The 18,471-nt window shown below is 35.3% G+C and overlaps 1 protein-coding gene and 1 long non-coding RNA gene across 4 annotated transcripts in view; both read right to left on the reverse strand.

Annotated features, from left to right (window-relative positions):
* Positions 1-1,475: 1,475 nt before the first annotated feature.
* LOC121984094 lies at positions 1,476-3,920 on the reverse strand. The gene is made up of 2 exons (XR_006112789.1): positions 3,852-3,920; positions 1,476-2,018 (listed from the first exon to the last, which is right to left on the reverse strand). It is a non-coding gene; the product is annotated as an uncharacterized LOC121984094 (long non-coding RNA).
* Positions 3,921-5,826: 1,906 nt separating this feature from the next.
* The window catches only part of LOC121984093 (acyltransferase-like protein At3g26840, chloroplastic), a 29,842-nt gene continuing 17,197 nt past the window's right edge, over positions 5,827-18,471 (reverse strand). For 2 of the 3 annotated variants that reach the window (XM_042536876.1, XM_042536874.1), the window contains exons 11-14: positions 17,525-17,638; positions 7,774-7,859; positions 6,183-6,292; positions 5,827-6,089 (exon numbers count right to left, since the gene is read on the reverse strand). In XM_042536876.1, coding sequence (XP_042392810.1) covers positions 5,899-6,089; positions 6,183-6,292; positions 7,774-7,859; positions 17,525-17,638 — 501 coding nt within the window. In that variant the 3' untranslated portion in view covers positions 5,827-5,898. The remainder of the gene's footprint in view (positions 6,090-6,182; positions 6,293-7,773; positions 7,860-17,524; positions 17,639-18,471) is intronic. The other variant, XR_006112788.1, reaches the window with a different exon arrangement.

An 18,471-nucleotide genomic window follows, 5' to 3' on the forward strand; every position in this document is an offset into this window, starting at 1 on the left:
AACAAATCATAAATTTTTGGAATTTAAAATATTTAAATTGTTAAATATTGACAATCAATATATATAGCCATACAATCTTGTAACTACTTGCGTGTATTTGTGAAATGGACTCAGGAGAAAAATTATCATATATACTCGTTGATCAACGAATTCTTAGACACTTAATAAAATTTAGGTAGCGTTTGATTTAGAGATTTGAGAATGAAGGAATAGATTCATTCCCAAACCTTATATTTGGTTGATGGGAATGAAATCAAGATTTTAGAATGAAATAAAAAAATTTAAGTATTGATGAAACTTACCTCTTACCTTGGGTTTTGATAGGAATAAGAATAAAAAATAAGTTTAGGATAAAAATACCCTTAATATATTTGTTTAATTTTTTTTTTTCATTTCACTTTCTCTCTCTTTGTTCTCTCTTATCATACTTTCTTTCTCAGCACATATTTTCTCTCTGTATTCTCTCCAATCACATACATTCTCTTCTCATTTTCTCTCTCTTCATTCTCTTCCATCACATTTTTTTTCTTTCATTACACTTTCTCTCCCATTACACACTCTCTTCTCATTTTTTCATCACACTTTCTTTTTCCTAAATCTTTCTTACCATACTCTCTCTCCTCATTTTCTCTTATCACACTTTCCCTTTCTTCATTCTCTCCCATCATACTCTCTCTCCTCATTTTCTCTTATCACACTTTCTCTTTCTCTATTTTTTCATTACACACTCTCTCAGCTCACTTTCTCTCTCATCATACTTTTTTCTCTTCAATCACTTCTCATTTTTTCTTATCTCACTTTCCCTCTCTTCATACTTTTTCTTTCCTCAATCTCTCCTATCACGCTCTCTCACCACATTTTCCCTCTCTTCATTTTTTTTTCATCATACTTTTTCTCTCATCATTCTCTCATTATATTTTTTTCTCATATTCAACTTTCTCTCACATCTAATTTTTTCTCTTATTTTCCTCTAAGATAAAAAAAACATTTGCGTTCATTCTGATTAAAAATATTCAACTAATAAAAAATTATTTTTAAGAATGATACTGAAACTCATACTCATTCTATAATACTATGATACTTATTCCTATTTTGATTCCTAAGAGTGAATCAAACACTATCTGAGCCTAATCTTTTCTGCTATCAATCTTTTCTGCTATCAATGATTCTCAAGAGGAGGAAATATTAAATTTTAATTTTGGCCTCCTAGATGGGAGAAACCTATTCCCCACACCGTGGGGTCAACGTAATAGCAATACTATGACAGCAACTAGTAGAAGCATACCCCCACGGTTGTATTTATTGGTGTCTTTAATGTTGTAAGATTCCATCTAACTCAAATATAAAAATGACAAGTAAATTAATGAGATCGATTTAAAAGTCGATAGGCGTTTCAATCAAAAACAAAACAAACTTGCGCATTTGAATTTCAGAATGAAAGAATCAATTAAAATGATCATCTCACCTCAAAACTCTTACCAAGTATCAAATTCATAATGCTAACAGTACATTTTACAGGGATAAAGCATTTGGAGAATGATAATAATTTCTGTGATATGAAGTTTCTCGCAACTGATTTTTCATCAAAATTGGGATTGAACTCAACCACAAATAGTAGAGAGTGCACTTACATTATAAGAGCAGCAGAAAAATCAGACTTAAGCCTACACCGGCATTGTATTTGGTGAAAGAAGTAGATGCACTATTAAATCCAATCTCAGCTCCTAGACAAAGTCCCCTGCTGCCAATTGCTGCGGAGAACTCCAGCAGTGGGGTTGGTGTCAAGCCAATGCCAGAATTAAAAGCAACATGGTGATGAAGGTACTGGACATCAAGCTGCAACCAGAGGCATCATAAAAATTGAACTCATGACAAAATTGGTCTGAGGCAAGAACAAGTACATCTCCCAATTGCAGTTACATGAAACTAGCCGTACAATACTTCTGATCAGGTAGCTCGAAGCTTAACTTCGTCTTTGCACCAGCTAACAATTCATCCACAGTAATTGTTGTTGAAACCTAATAACAGATAGCATGCACATAAGGGGTTACAAAATGCAATTGTGGTCCAACAACAAATGATCATCAATAGGAGGATCAAGGTAATATGAGATTGGAATTCAATTGACTTCGTAGATGTACACTATGGAGCCTGAGAGTATGCTAGAATATTGGTATATCACCAAGAAATTATTCATTTACTTTAATGCCAGTGGCTGTAAGGCCCTGATCCACCAAGGAGATGAAACTCATTGAGATGTAAATGACAGAAGGTTAAAAATGAAACTATTGAAGTACACATATACATCAGAATACCCATTTTCATTAGGCTATAGTCTCAGGTACTGAAGTTGGAAAAAAAAACTTCCAAAAAAATTAGTATATTATCATTTTTGAAAGCACTGCTTAGGAAGAATAATGTCAAAATGTAGTAAGTATTGATACACATATAATCAGTAACTAAACTTTCAAACCATTCTTGGAACTTGGAAAATCAATACCTCATGTAGAGGAATTACAGAACATAATCAATCATGACATAAGAAATCTATAAGAAGAGTAAGCCAACATAGACTATACTACTGTAGGCAATATAACATGGAGAAGATTGATTTGGTTAAAGCTAGTAAGCATTTCTAGTTGTTAAGTTCACAGTTTAACTAACATATCATAGATAATTTGAATTAGAACTATACAGATTATGCTATTTGGATTTGATCTAAAAATGTGTGATCCCAATGAGTTAATCATAAATCTGAGGCATTTCATTTTTATATGGATATCATGGTAATCAGCATAAGAAATAATTAATTTAAAGCACAAACATGAATAGAGGAAATGCTGTGAAAGAATATGATATGAAACGCAGGAGAAGCAGCCTCCAATATTATATCTCCATTAGTTCTAATCTATACAGCAGTACTTATCCATGACTAGTTCTGAATGGAGTAAAGTATTGCAACATTTGCTATCCCACATTGTACAAGGGAGGACATCTATAGCAGGCTAGCTGCGTTTGTTGTCCAATGCCTAGATAAAAAAGTTAGGGGAGCAGAAAGTAGGAAATACTCATCATTGCAATACGGTACCAATCATTGTTTCAAAGTTCAATCCATATTTGTCAGCATAGTAAAACTCATTGCTCCATTGCAATATGGTACCAATCATTGTTTCAAAGTTCAATCCATATTTGTCAGGATAGTAAAGCTCACTGCTCCCGCCATGAAGCAAAATTGACACGTATTGCACAAAGCATAACTTGCAATTTCTGGTCGTCCCACCCAATACCAAACATGTATCACCCATATCAAGTGGCACAAACCTTTATTTTGACTCATATCAATGCAATCAATTTACTGATTAGAAAGGGGAAGTGAGAAACAAAGAATTCTTCCTCTTCTTTGCATCATCTTTTGGTTCTTTTGATAGTCCTCTACGAGTTGTTCTTATCTAATATAATTAAAGTCAATTCCAACATATATAATAGTTATATTGGTTAAAACATATCGTTATTTTCGTAATCAACTTTGACATGATTCACAACTTTTGTCTAGATTCACACATCATTTGTCTAAAGTAAAAGAATACAAGTGAGCAAACATGTCAGCTTGACAAATTGGTTCATCATCATCACCTCCATCAAATCATGCTAGACAGATCAAATCAAGCACTAAATGTAATAACCATAAACATCCCTCTTATCTTACTACCCCAAGGGCAAGTTGTAATAGAAATCAAATGAGCTTTGAGCTTTTTGAAGGAATGTACTGACTGAAAGTTGCATTTATATTCAAATTCCAAAGATGCCGTGAGCAATGAAATGTTCATAATAAACAAAGAATTAGTTCTTACCAGACCATAATCATTTGATGAGGAAAAAAACAAATTTATGATGAGTTGTAATCCTTGGTCAAAAGATCTGCAATGGAAATAATGCGCATATGTAAATACTTCAGCGAATGTGAGAAAAAAGAACTAGCATTACTATAACACTAGTTGTAAGTATAACGTCAAAAATATCATAAAACAAACAGATTAAACAGTTTCTAGTTATGAAATCAGGATAGGCATTAGACCAAGAGGATATTCTCAATTCTACTTGCCATGCATGAAGTACATACAAAATGCCCCAAGTATGACAGCATTAATCTGGAGAGAAAGGCTTAGACAAGGTAACATAACAGTTCAAATATTTGTCAAACAAACTCACTAATAATCAACCAGCCAAAATTGAACTATATGGTTTAAATCTAGCTTTAATGCATGGATGTTTGTAAGGGTTAAATAATAAGAACAGAAACACTGTGCAAACGAAGAGATAATAAACAAACCTATGCAAAAATTTGATTTATCCATGGTGCTAGCATAAATTTTTTAGAGGAACAAGATTATTGTAACCTTGTTCAGTTGTTCTGGACTAGATGAGTTCAACAGTCACTCTATTACAAACAACAAAAGTGATCAGTCAATGGACAAGAAAATCTCTAAATATGGTATGTTGTAGTGGAAGCTATCTGCAACAATGACCAAGAATCTGACATATGTTAAATTTCAAGGTGTAGTAACAAGGGATTAAACGATCAAAAAAATTGACGTGAAACAAAACCAAGACGTTTCCTTAAAAAAATGAGGGAAACAACCTCAAATAAAAGAAAAGAACAAAAAATACATTTCCTTTTTCTCAAATCCAATGAATTTGTTGCAACAAACAGCAAGCTATAGTAATAAAAATCGAAAATATACTAAGATAGAAAGATACAACAAATGCAACTATATCTACTTAAGTGTTGACTGCAAAAACTGAGCAGCATGGCAAAGTTTATTGGATATGCCCAGATTACAAAATATTACTCCTGATAAGCCCTACAAGTTAATATCAATGCAATACTTGCCTTTCGCTCTCTTCCCAATCTCAGAGAACAGAGCTGGACCAATTGCCATCTATAGTCAACAAAAAGGCCTGTAAACAAAAAAATCAATGGGTAAAGGAACTTGAGCACATATATCAAAGACACAGTAGAACAAATCAATGAAAATATCAACATGTCAACCAGACCAATTTCATACACAGATTTCACCACTACAATAATCGAGGAGAACCCAGCATCAATATCGTGTTTACAGTCTAAGAATTCTTTGAAACAAATATCCTAGCCTTCAGCGTTTTTGTTCATTTGGTTAAGTGATTGGAGAAATTGCAACTTGCATTCAGATACCAAATATAGCTTGGTACATTGAAAATAAGATCTAAGTGCCAATTACGATGATCCTTCAAGGTTGACCTCGACACATTTCTCGCAAGATGATCGGCACAGATATAGAGTGCGATGCGATGAAGATGAAGGCAACGGAGAGGACAACGGGGCTTACCTCCTGTTGTAACTCGAAAATCATCTGCTGCGCCTCAACAAGGAAAGAAGATAGCGTCGCATGAGGATCGTTGCCGAGGAAAGGGAAGTACTCGTCGCTGGGTGAGGGCGTCAAGGTTCTTGACGCTAGGAGAGGAGGGCTCGTCGAAGAAGTAGAAGCACCGCTCCATCGCCTTCGAAGCACTGCGCGTGTCCGCCTCCGGAGTCAGACAAATCAGATCGGCGCCGTGTAGGTCAGTGATACGTTATATCACAAATTGCACTGTAACCCTTATTATTATTATTTTTTAAAATCACCTTTATAACCTAAATTTTAAAACCTAAAAAAAAATAATACTAAATATCCACAGAGTTCTCACAGATAGATAGGCGTGCAGTAAAATATTTCAGTATACTGTAAATTCGGCTGTGACAGCTTATGTTTCTCTCCTTTATTCTTAAATCAATGATGTTACGAATGATGACAAAACCAATTTTGGCTAAAATGAAGGTGAGTTCGTCACTAATAAATAACAAGGAAAAATAGATGATCAAAGTTTAAATGTGGGAACTTCCGCTTCAAAACCGTGAGTTGTTTGGTAAAGAAGCCTTGGCAAGAAATTCCTGTAAGGGTCTTCCTCTCTTTTCTCCTTTAGATATGCAATGCAATTCTCAACCTCTGACTTCACATGAAGATAAAGCTGTTGGGCGTTAGATCTATCACTTAGTTCCAGTCGCATTCCTTTTAGTCCATGTAAAGGCATGAAAAATCAGTAGCATAGAGAAAAAAAGACAAACATAAAATGGACCTATACAAGCATGAAACGCACTATACCTTTTGTTTCAATGGGCTTTCCGAACAAGAAATATAACCGGCCAGGTATCTTCGGTAACAAAACTGGAGGGTAAAGGTTTTGATTTCCCACCTCTTCATTGGAGTCAGCCCTGCCGAGAATAAATACTTCCAGCGTAACGTATTATCTCACAAATGTTGATTTTATAAATTAAACAGCCATAGCAAAAGCATCAAATAAGCATAGTTTTAAGAGTGCATTTGTAACATTTGGCTAAACTTATTTGGTATTACATGATTGGTGTGCTTGTCATATGCAACAATGTTCATGGTCTCAGTTAAGCTGACCCCACAGGTCATCCGAGTTGGTATGTGGTGGGATGCTTGCCACATGAGGTCGCGGGGTCGAAACTCAAGGTAGTCGGGGCGTAAATCTCCGGTCCCTGTGCAACTCACCCCACCTGTCACATGCTCGCTCAGGATACTGTAATTTACCTCCCTCGTGATGGCCTTGGGTCGGGTGCGGCGGGGGCGCTGGGGGCGAGCGATTTCGCCTTTTGCCACATAGTCTCAGTTAAGCTAAAAAAGGGATACAAGATCAATGAGCTGCACCAAAAGGATAGGGAAGAGAGGAAGGGTTTTCTTTTGGGAACTGCACTTGAAGATCAACTTCACAGCATAGGAAAGGGGGAGCTAGTAATCAGGAGATGAGAACACAAAAAAGCTTTAGGCTTCATGCTTGTGTGAGAGATTTTTTAGTTTGAGTCAGTTCTTTTGGACCAAAGAGAAACCTTAAAGAGAGGGCCAGGGCCGTAAAGAGGGAGACTGGACTTTTGGATGATAATCCATAGGGAGTTAGAGAGAACAATAGAGGAGTTGAGTTTGTGTCTACCCAAAAAGGGGCGTTTTGTTAGTGTTTGGAGTTGGTTGATGATTTGAGTCAAACCTAGCAGAAAGGTGTGTGCCTCTAATGGAGAGTAGTCATTGGATAATCTTAAAGGAATATTTGGGCCAAAAGAAAATAGAGATGAGGATTCAAGTATGAGTATGAGTAATCTCTTTCCAAAATTTCGGAACCGATGAGTTGAATCATAATTTTATCCTATTGTTTCATATCTTTTGAGTTATTTCATAATTTTTTAGTTATTGTTATTTTGACCATTGGTAAGTTTTAATGTTAAAGTGACTGATCATGGAGACCGAGATAGGACAAGGTTGAAATTGGATTAGAAGAATATGATGTGCAGTTAGAAGAGTTCTATGCATGCATTCTGGAGTAACCTCCGGGAGAGGCCAAAATGACCGTTGAGATTGAACTGAGTGTTCTAGAGGGAGTTAATTGGAGAGATTGTATCAAGGTATCGTTTTGAGTCGGAGTTTTATCTAGATGTAATTAGTTAGTGAGCTATTAAGTAACCCTGTGAGTTGTCTGAGTGGATAGTATTGAGTTGGTAACCTATCTGATCAGAGTTGGCTATCCATTTTTCCATGATTTAATCAATAACATAAGTTTTCTATTCTCCTCTCTTTTCTCTAATCACGATCCCTAGTGAGGACCATGACTTGTGTTACGTCATAAACTCCAATTACTTAACTACTTTAAGATAAAAATCAAATGAAAAAAGGACTGTACCTCAACCTAACAGCATCCCCATTTATTTGCTTGCTTAATATATCAAAAAATGGAATTTTAAGAAGATCATCATAGTCAAGCAAGACCTGGAAGAACAATATTGAGAAACTAATTGTTAAACAAAACCAGTATTTGACTAAAAGAGATTCCACAAAAGAATAGTTTTCTATCAGGATACAGAAAAATTCATTTGCAGGTACTTTTCAGTTTTATTGAGTAATACTGAAATGCAAATAACCACTAAAATGGGCAAAAAGCGAAAGGCCTCATTAGTTCTGTTTCCTATAGACCATGTAAGTTGGTGGAAAGTAAACAAAACCCATGTTTGGTTAGCATGTTCCACAATATTTGATAGGATTAATAAATTCCACAAGTTCAACTACAAAACTCTGTAAGAGGTTGTGTTGTAAATTTTGCAAAATGCATCCATTAACCATTACAAAAAAATGTCAAATTTACTCAAGCCTAGTTATCTTCCTTTTCGTTTATTTGTTGCTCCATTATCTTCAGTTCTAGACATTGTTAAAGCTTCTCTGCTTCATTTTTGAGAAAATTTGATTTGGCTATGGCCATAGTATTGTACCGGCATTTGCGGAATTTATCATTCCACTAGCCGACCGACATGACACCATCGCTGTCACACCCCTCCGAGAGGCCCCACACATGCCTTGTGGCCGCATGGAGGCCTAGACCGCAGCGACCACGCGAGGCGGCTGAGTTTTTTTTCTTTCAATTTTTATCTTTTTCTTTAGTTTTTTAACTATTATTTTTTTCAATTTTTTTCCTTTTTTAAAGGTTAATTCTTTATCCCTATGCTCCATATTTTAGTTTCTTTATTTATTCCCTTCATCCTTAAGAGCATCCATAGTGGGAGCTTTGAAAGAGCTCCCGCAATGAACTGGCAAGCCGGAAAACCTCCCTTCCATAGTGGAGGGAGGTTTTCGATTTAATTGAAAAAGTGGCTCTATGGTTACGGAGCCGCTTCTTCAACTTTATTTTTATATTAAAATATTTTTTAATATTTGTTAAAAAAACAAACAACAGCTAATTTTATTAGTCATTGTATGTCCTTGAACAACAGCTAAAAAGTCGTTGTTCAACGGTTAAATTTATTTTTTTTAATTTAAAAAAAATATATATAAATATATGATTGATTTCATTTTTTTCATTCATCTCATTGTTATCTTCGCTTTCTACTTCTTATTCCTCAACTCTCTATTTCTTTCAACCACAAAAATAACTTGATTTATTTTAAATGACTCAAAATCCAGATCGATCTATGCTCCATGAGTTCTGGAGCAATGAATTGGCGAAAGATGCGGAGGATATAGATAAACAAAGAATGCTCCGGCTATATAAGCAGCGACAAATGGTACATCAAAGAGCTCAAAGTTCTTCCAGTAAAACACAGAGGAGAAGGTATTTGAATCGGGATCGTGAAGTTGGACATGCTCGTCTCCTCAATGATTACTTCTATCCTGATGACATATTCCAACGTCGATTCTGAATGCAAAAAGAGTTATTCCTTCGTATAGTTGATGCCACGAAAAATCATTCAGAATATTTTCAATGGAAGGTCGATGCAACGGGGAAAAAAGTTTGTTGCCACTTCAGAAATACACAACGATTATCCGTCAATTGCCATATAGAGTCCCTGCTGATCATTATGATGAGTACCTACGAATTGCTGAAACAACTGTGATCCAATGTTTATTCAACTTCCGTCGATGTGTAATTGAAGTGTTCAAGGCCCAAGAGAAGACCTAATGCTGCTGATATCCAATACTTGCTTGAAATGCATGAGCAGAGACACGACTTTCCTAGCATGTTGGATAGTCTTGATTGTATGCATTGACAATGGAAAAATTACACCGTCACTTGAAAAGGCCAGTTTACTCAGGGAGATCATGGCATCCCAACAATTGTGCTTGAAGTTATCGCATCTTCGAACTTGTGGATATGACACGCCTTTTTTGGGATTGCAGGGTCACGTAATGATATTAACGTGCTTAACGAATCACCTTTATTCAAAAACGCCTTACAAGGAAATACACCCAAGGTTAATTTTACGATTAACAATACACAATATACAAAAGGATACTATCTGGCCGATGGGATTTATCCAAAATGGGCTACTTTCGTTAAGAGCTTTCCGTATCCCAAGATCCCAAGAGAAAAATATTTAAGGAACGACAAGAGGCCGCAAGAAAGGATGTCGAGAGGGCATTTGGGGTGCTTCAATCGCAATGGGGAATGATAAGAGGTCCAGGGCGATTTTTGTACAAGATAATTTGAAGGACATCATGTATACTTGTATTATTTTGCACAACATGATCATTGAGAATGAGGGAGATGCAGTAGTCAATTGGTCGGGCGATGAAGGAGATCCTCCATCACAAATATTTCAAGGCTCCACTCAAGAATTTCAAGAATGCATCTGGAGAAATTGTGAGCTACGTGATAATCAACTACATCATCAACTTCGAGCCGGCTTGGTTGAGTATATCTGGGCACGCTACAATTATAATCAGTGAAAAAATAATTTATTAATTGCGATATATGTACGGTTAATATTTATGTAATTTTTAATTATTAATGTTATTTCATGTTAGTAATTTATGAATTTAAATTTTATAAAAATTTAATTATATAAAATGTAAATATGAAGGAGAGATAATGAAATATATATATAATAAAAAGTGTGAGACCCATGAAGGAGTTGTTAAGAGGTTTTTTTATAGTGGAGAGATGTGTGGGGTTGTATTTATAGATGAATAGGAGAGGGGTTGTATTTATAGATGAATAGGAGAGCTTGCTTCGGAATAAAGGAAGTGTGGTGGGAGCTTGATGTGTTCAATTAGGATGAGTAGGGAATAAAGTAAGTGGAAGGGTAAGGTGTTTCTTCTAAGTGGAGAATAAAGTTAGTGGCATAAAGTAGTTGAAGATGAAGTTTTATCAGAGTGGAGAATAAAACTCATCCACTGAGTACATTTGGTGGAGCAGTAAGTGCTGTCATACGTCATGGCTTACGTTTTTGTTGTAATGACGTCATTGCTTCCACGTTTCATGGTTCCATCATGTTGTCAAGGTTCTATTCTCTAACGGAATCCAAGGACGGGGCTCTAGAGAGGGTGGCTATGGCTTGCGATTAGCTCGGGTTAGTGTCTAAGTGTCCTGTAGAAGAGCTAGATGAGATAGTAAGTTTCTTTCCTGCCCATTTTTCTATCTTCTTTTGGTAATGCTGATAGAGCGTTGGGTGTTGAGTAGTAAAGTTGAAAGGAAAAAAATGCCCATATCTCTAGGCCAATAGATCTTTTCAGTGTAGGTTTTCTCTTGCCAGGAGATAATTGGTAGGATCATCCTGTCAATCCCACAGCCAATTGCTACCTTAGATCGAATGGATCTACTTTATCACTAAGTACTGCCCATTCAAGGTATGGATTAGAGGGATACTCTTCAATGTCTGTCATTCATTTCATGAATGTCTATTTTGATTGAATGTAAGTTGATCCATTCCGGCGGGGAGCTTTCAAATGTACATATCACAAAAGTTTCTTCTTCAAGAGCTTGGGCTATAATATCACCCAACTTCTTTGGAAAGTCTTTGACTAAGTGTAAGTCATGTACCCAAAGTTTGTGTAGAAGTCAATAATCCATAAGTGTAAATGGAGTAATTAGTCTTCCTCAGAAATTATTTAGGACATATTTCTCATAGTCTATGTTTGCTTTTCGGAAGGAGTAGAGCAACTAGCATTGGCAGCCATAATTCATTAAGTTTGCACAAGAGCTTCTGACATTTTAACTTATAGCTGAATTCGGCTTCATATATAATTGCCTTGCCTTCTGGGGACTTGTATGGAGTATTTTAAGCAATTCACATAAGTCCAGAAAAGTTGACTTTTCTACCATACTACGAACGTATGTAGCAATGTCTTTTGGAATAACCAAGAAGTATGTTTTTTTAAGCTATTTGCTCCGGACTAATTGTAGCTTTTGCTTTAAGGTGTCCCTTCTGCAATTTTGCCAAAGTAATTGGGCCTATGAGTGAGGCCTAGAGGCTGTATGTCTGATTTTTGAAGCTGGGGACTTGTTGCTTGTGAATAAGTCTTTGTGGACTGAACTTGTCCATCTCTGGTTTATGTAATGTGCCAATGAAGTTATTAGGGCCTACCTTTGCCATGATAGAAGTAAAGGCGTCTTCTAAAAAGTAAAAACCTTTATATGATGGTTTCTCATATTCTTGAATGGCAATTCTTGCCTCTTCCCATTCGGCATAGCAAGAAAACTGCTTGCTTTTTGGTTTCTGAATTGTGGTCAAGAAGTAGTTGGACAAAGCGTTGATTATAGCAATTTTGTAGTTGAAACTTCCCAGTATAGTAGGGATATTCCAATAGTAGGGATATTCCAAATGTTGTCAAGTAGGCAGTTATATATATTGTCAAGTCTTTCTCGTGAGGCAAAATGAAACTGGTCCTCATGTCTTGTAAACTATTGAAGTTCTTGATTGCCAAATTTCATTGTTTTCATGGCAAAAGTGCGTACTTTCTTTTGTCTATCCATTAAACCTGTAATAGCCCATTAGATTTTAATGTAAAAGTCTATATAAAGTATCTGCTAGGGAATTATTCCCTTAATATGTTCCTGAATTTTTAATTCTTTGTTGATAATTGTATCTGTAAACTTAAGCCATTTTTTGAATTTAAGTTCTTTAGTAATCCGTTTTTGAATTTAAGTTCTTTAGTAATCCGTTTTTGAATTTAAGTTCTTTCGTAATCCTTTTGTTTGTTGACTATATTTCACTATTGCTTCACAATCTGTTCCGATAATAATTTCTTGTTTGTTACATATAAAAGGCATGAATGCGTCAAGACAATAGATTACTACTCAGATTTCATAGTCCAGGGAAATTAAATGATATTTTTCTTGGTATTTTTCAAAAGCATATCTACATATAATGCTTCTGATGTCTTAGGGTCATATTTTGAGGGTTTTTTAAATAAAATCTCTCAATCTTAATTCACACCCATCATTTTCTATAATTATGTAATCCGTATCTAGTGGAAGGGTTAGAAGTGCGATGATTTTTACCATTTCTTTGATTTATTTTACCAACTCGACATCTTGTTGGTTAAAAAAATTGTCTGTATTCGAAGTTTTGTTATATAGTGGCTGCTAATTTTTCCTATGTCTTCAAGATAATGTCGAGCGTAATTAAGAAGCCCAAGAAATGTTCTAAGAGTCTTTGTGTCTTCCATTTTGTCAGGAAAATTAAGAATTTTGGAAGTAATATAGGGTTGAAGTGAAATTTTCCCATGCCCAATTTTTGCTCCAAGAAATTCAATATGTGTGGTGGCTAATTTCATCTTCTTTCGAAATATTATAAGGTCATGTTTCTCGAATAAGTTGAAAATCATATGTAGGTGTGCATAGTATTCATCCTTAGTCTTTGAGAAAACAAAGATATCATCATGTAAAAAGGGAGACGTTCCGAAAAATATCATCCATCTTTCTTTGGAAAATCTGACATATCACCTTAAGTTCAAATGGCATGACTAGCCATTCACAAGAGAAGGATGTCCATTCTATTGAATCAAGGTGCATCTTAACTTGTCAAAACCCTGATTTCATATCAAACTTAGAGTGTCATTTTAAATTTTGTATTTTGTTAAGTAGTTGGTCTTTGTCAGTTATTTTATATCCATCTTCCTTACAATTATAATTTAACCTTTAATAATTAAAAATCATTCTAGATTGTCCACATTTTTGTTCAACCCCTTTGTTAACTATGAAAGTTAGACTTCTATATCTGGATGTGGATCTTTGAATAGCTCTAAGGTCAAGTAGTTGGTTGATATGCATTTTACATTTTTCCGCTTCCCAATTGTATATCTTAAGTCTTGAGCTTTTATGGTAAGATCTAGGTTGATTATTGCTAACTGGCAATAGATCTTATCTCTTTCCCAATATTTTGTGGGATTTTCTCTTATGATTTTATTTTTTCTAATCGAGAGATCAAAGAGTCGAGATCTGATTGTTTACTTATTAGTGGAGTAAATACGTAGAACAAAATAGATCTACTAGAATGTCTAAACCTGAGTTACTAAGGTTTTCTTCTATCCAGATGTCTTCCAAATACAGGCTTGTACAACCAAGTATTCCTAGTTTTCCTGTAATTCTTAGATGGCTAATGAACAGGAGAGTTCTCATTTAGTAAACAAGAACCTTTACAGGAGGTTTTGCCAGTGCACTGACACTTGTTATTGTCATTAGAGGTAGAAGGTGTATTTCATTTTGTAATAGTCAAAATGGAAACTGCAGTAGGAGAGGTAGCAGCAACATGGGTGTCACCATGCTTACGCACTATAGAAAGGTAATCAGAGATGATAGAGGAGACAACGAGGGTGGAGAGAAAGATAGCATAATCTTTAGTAAGTAATAAAGCTCTATGTTGAGCAATAAGAAAGCTAAGTCCTCAACTTAAGTGAATATTAAGATGTAACAAAGGCTTGATCCGTAGTTTGGGAAGGGAGAAAGGAGAGCCAAAAGTGTCACAATTATTATAGAAACGAAGATGAGTATTTGTGACAAATTTTGTATATGAGAGTTTTTGTCCATTGAATTGGGTATTAACCAAAGGACGAGTAGATGTTCCAATGAGTTCGGTAGGAAGATAGATACTATTGTGGTTTCATAGTGGCAAAAGGCGATTCACTCGCCCCCAGCACCTCCGCCACCCCATCCCTAGACTAACATGAAAGAGGTAAATCACGGATGGCTACTAGCCTTAGGCAAGTGAATAACACATGGGAGAGGGTAGTCACCCGGCTACTAGCCGGGATTTGACCCCCAGACCTCATGGTGGCAACGCCACCATGCACTAGCCAACTGCCAACTCGAGGGGATAGTATTCAGGCTGCTAGGTTTTCTAAAGAGAAATCCCTTGGTTTAAGGAAGTAAATTCTTCTTGAAGTAAGGGCTTCGACAATGTGGTTGATTTGTATCTACTATTATTAATTTGGGTCATGGTTTTTCCTAGAAAAAATTATATCAATTTGTATATTTTGTGTTTGGAAATCTCCATATCCTTTGGCCTGGACCAAAATCTTAATATGTTTGACGAAGTCTTGAATAGCCATATTAGAGTTTGGGCAAAAGTATGTAATGTCTATATTATTATTCATGTCTACTTCTGTAAGTCTGCCTTCTCTTTGTCAGATAATCTAGAGTCATATATAAGACTAATAACACTTTGGCTCTTATACTTTTTCTAGTGAACCCTCTAAGGCCAAATATAATTAGTCCTAAATGAATGTAATTATGTCTCCTTTGTAAAAATGTTCTTGCAGAATCTTCAGTGACAAGGTTTTAATCTTTCTTCTCATCCATCAGGAAGGTGAAGTGGTTGAGTCCTATGACGGTGAAAAAGTGAAGTATTGGAGGAAAGGATTCCCTAATTGTATAGTCATCTAGGGTTAAGTGAATTTAATTGTTCATTCGAGAATATTGTCACGTCGTTCTATATCTACTAAGTCTTCTAATCTATGAGTAGAAGTGCTATTATGTCTTGTGGTGAGGATATTATGTATCCAAGAGTTTGTATTTGTTTTGGTTCTTCCTCCTATGGTTTGAGAAGGGCCTGTAAAAGTCTCAGTTTGATTTCGTGTTAGACTCATTTTGTGGAGTAGAGATTAAGAAAGAATAAGTCTTAGATTGTCTCCTAGGAACTACCTTTTCTGTAGATAACTTAAGTCTTTAGTTAAATTGTCTATACTTTTTTTCCACTCAGTAGCGTGGGTTGCTTTCTAGACTTTGAGTTTCAACTCGTAATACTTTATTTTCTATTAACGTAAGTCTGTGATGTAGAGATGTTAGTAGTGCAATGATAGTTCTCAATTATCTAAATAGAGTACAGTATGCCAATCTTCAAAGGAAAGCTACTGAATGCACATCAAGATGATATTTTTACGTAACTGTCATTGCATCAACATTTGCTCAAGAAATAGGTAGTATACCCATTTGCATGACTAGTGGTGGCTATTATAAATAGCTTGTTTCACACTATGAGTAAAAAAGTACCAACGATAGAGATTTCTATCCTCATTGAGCTTCCTGAGTTGGGATGTGAATTTGAACTGCATGGTTTATAGCAGGAAATTGCTCTACCATTTGATCTCGTATGGAAAAAAGATCAGGCACATCTGCTGACTCCACAGTCGATGGTTATCCATCCTCAGGTTTCAGAATGGATGGTTTCCTTCTGCCCTCGGGCAGTGTTTCCTTGTGGAGAACAAGTAAAGCAGAGAAAGAGAAGTTAGGGAAAAGAGTAGATAAAGAGATTTCCCTGGTTTTCTTGGCAAGAAAAGGATGGAGGGGGAGAAAAAAAATTCTCATATTCCCTAGTTTGTCTTCCATCCAAATCAGACAGAAAGCCAGTGCATGCAACAGATGTTCTATAAAAAAAATTCATAAAAAGTATTAAAATTTGTTTTAGCAATTATCATTCATTTTAATGTTTTTATAAATAAAATTACAAAGTTTGCTGCTTTCTCTCTTTCTTTTCGTACAAGGTAATAAATGGAGAGAAAGCTGTATATGATTTTCACTCCTCCCAAGAAACAACACGAGAGAATCATTCTATCACTCCACCCATTTTCTTTCCTCATCTTTACTTTCTTTTGCACCTTTATCATAAATTGGCATCAGCAAATAGAGAATACATTCTACCCTCGAACATAATACAGAGTGTTTAATTCCTAAGTACATAATTCCAACTTGCCCTGGTGTAAACCCAAGTCAAATTAAGCCGGTTTCTCCTTTTGTATATAATAGGTAATCTAAAGACACCGCTAGCAGTGCCTGTTAGTTTTTCTCTTCTCCCCCCAAAAAAAGGAGGATATCAAGGTGACGGAATAGTATAGTTAGATTGAACAAGATCCAAATTTGGATATGTTTCTTGTTGTAATTCATGATATGCAATGCCATATAATCTATTTACTATTTTAGTTTATCTAGACATAGAAATAGTTTTTTGGGGACGGATCTTCTGGTCCGCAAATTGCGGACCAGGGGGATGGTCCATTAATTTTGGACCCTTAATTTGGATGGACCCCACCTATTTACAGGTGGAGTCCATCTAAATCAAGGGTCCTCATGTAATGGACCATCCCCTAATCCGTAATTTGCGGACCAAAAGATCCGCGGTGTAGTTTTTTCTGATATTTACAAGGCGGTTAAGGGTTTTTGAAATGAAATTGGAGGGAGTTATTACAAGGTAACTGCCCACCTGACTGTACGTCATTGCGTGGGAATGGTTGTGAAAGAAAAAAACTGATAATATTATCAGATGTGTAGGCCTTAATAGAACATATTATAACATGAAAGGTACATACATTACCTTCATTCCATGAGTATGGAAAATGAAAAAATAAGCTACATAGAAAATATTAAAGTTGGGGAAGGTGTTAATCACACAACCAAAATATATACAAGCATTCTATCTCAACGTTCATTGTTTAATGTGTCACATTGACTCTTTAGTTCATCACTTAACCTTTTAGCTAGCAGAACTTAGATGCTACCAAATTACAAGCCACATATTCTTTATGATAAAAATCAAGGTGGAAGTAATAAGATACTGGAACAGAATAACATGGCTCTACTTTGAGGAGAAACATGAAAAATAATCAGGAAAAAATTTTAAAAATATAAAAGCAATGAAGGAATTTCAATATGGTAATCAGTATATACTCACATTACATATGTCATCTTCTCCAATAACCCCAAATGGAATGATTGTGGCACCAAACCTTGATGCCATTCTGACAAACTCTGGCTTTTCTGGCCAAAATAACTTGTATTCTTCACCCTAGAGAATATGAAAATAACTCAAGTGTAGAAGGAACGAAAATGGTAATAAATAAGTTTTTGTCCAATTAGAAGTTTAATTAGACCATCAGTTAAGACACCATAAAAACAAAAATAGTACAGAAAATACAGAGTAGTTTAATTAGTGAGCATCATGTACAATTCATGTTAATCACAGTTATCATTGTACATGTTTGTTCTATAAGTTGTACAACAAACATTACTTGCAATTTACTTTTTCTTATTGTTCGTTAATTTGTTTTATAGCTAGTGGGAATCATCGCCTCTCTCTATATGAGACTTTATCCAACAAATACCAACTATTTTCTCTTTTATAATACCAACCTTGCCCATTAAGGATTGAAAGCCGAACAAATACCAACCTTGTCCATTTTTATATCCAATCCTTTAATCTTAAGAAGAAGCATAAACCACTTTAATTTTATGATTTTACGATGATCATTCTAAACAAGTTCATTTTTTATTTCTTTGCAGTACTTAGTTCCAAAATATTGATCAAATTCTTAAAATAACAAAACCTGGAACCTCTCTCCTGTAATTCAATGGTCCAGTGTTGGCAAAATCCAGGTTTATGTTACAAACTTTCAGTTACACTATGGTTGCTCTTGTGATCAGCATGGTTTTTTATCAATAAATTCTTCTCTTGAACTTAAATTTATCATTTCACTTTCAATGAGTTCAACTTCAGGATCTATTTGCACTAGAAGGTGTAGTTAACTCAAATATTTGGAATCAGGATTTCCATTTTTTTTGAACAAGTTAAATTTTATAGAAATCCGCCCATGACAAACCAGTTATGGCCGGTCCCAAACC

This window comes from Zingiber officinale, chromosome 5B, assembly GCF_018446385.1.
Source record: "Zingiber officinale cultivar Zhangliang chromosome 5B, Zo_v1.1, whole genome shotgun sequence".
NCBI classification, from domain to species: domain Eukaryota; kingdom Viridiplantae; phylum Streptophyta; class Magnoliopsida; order Zingiberales; family Zingiberaceae; genus Zingiber; species Zingiber officinale.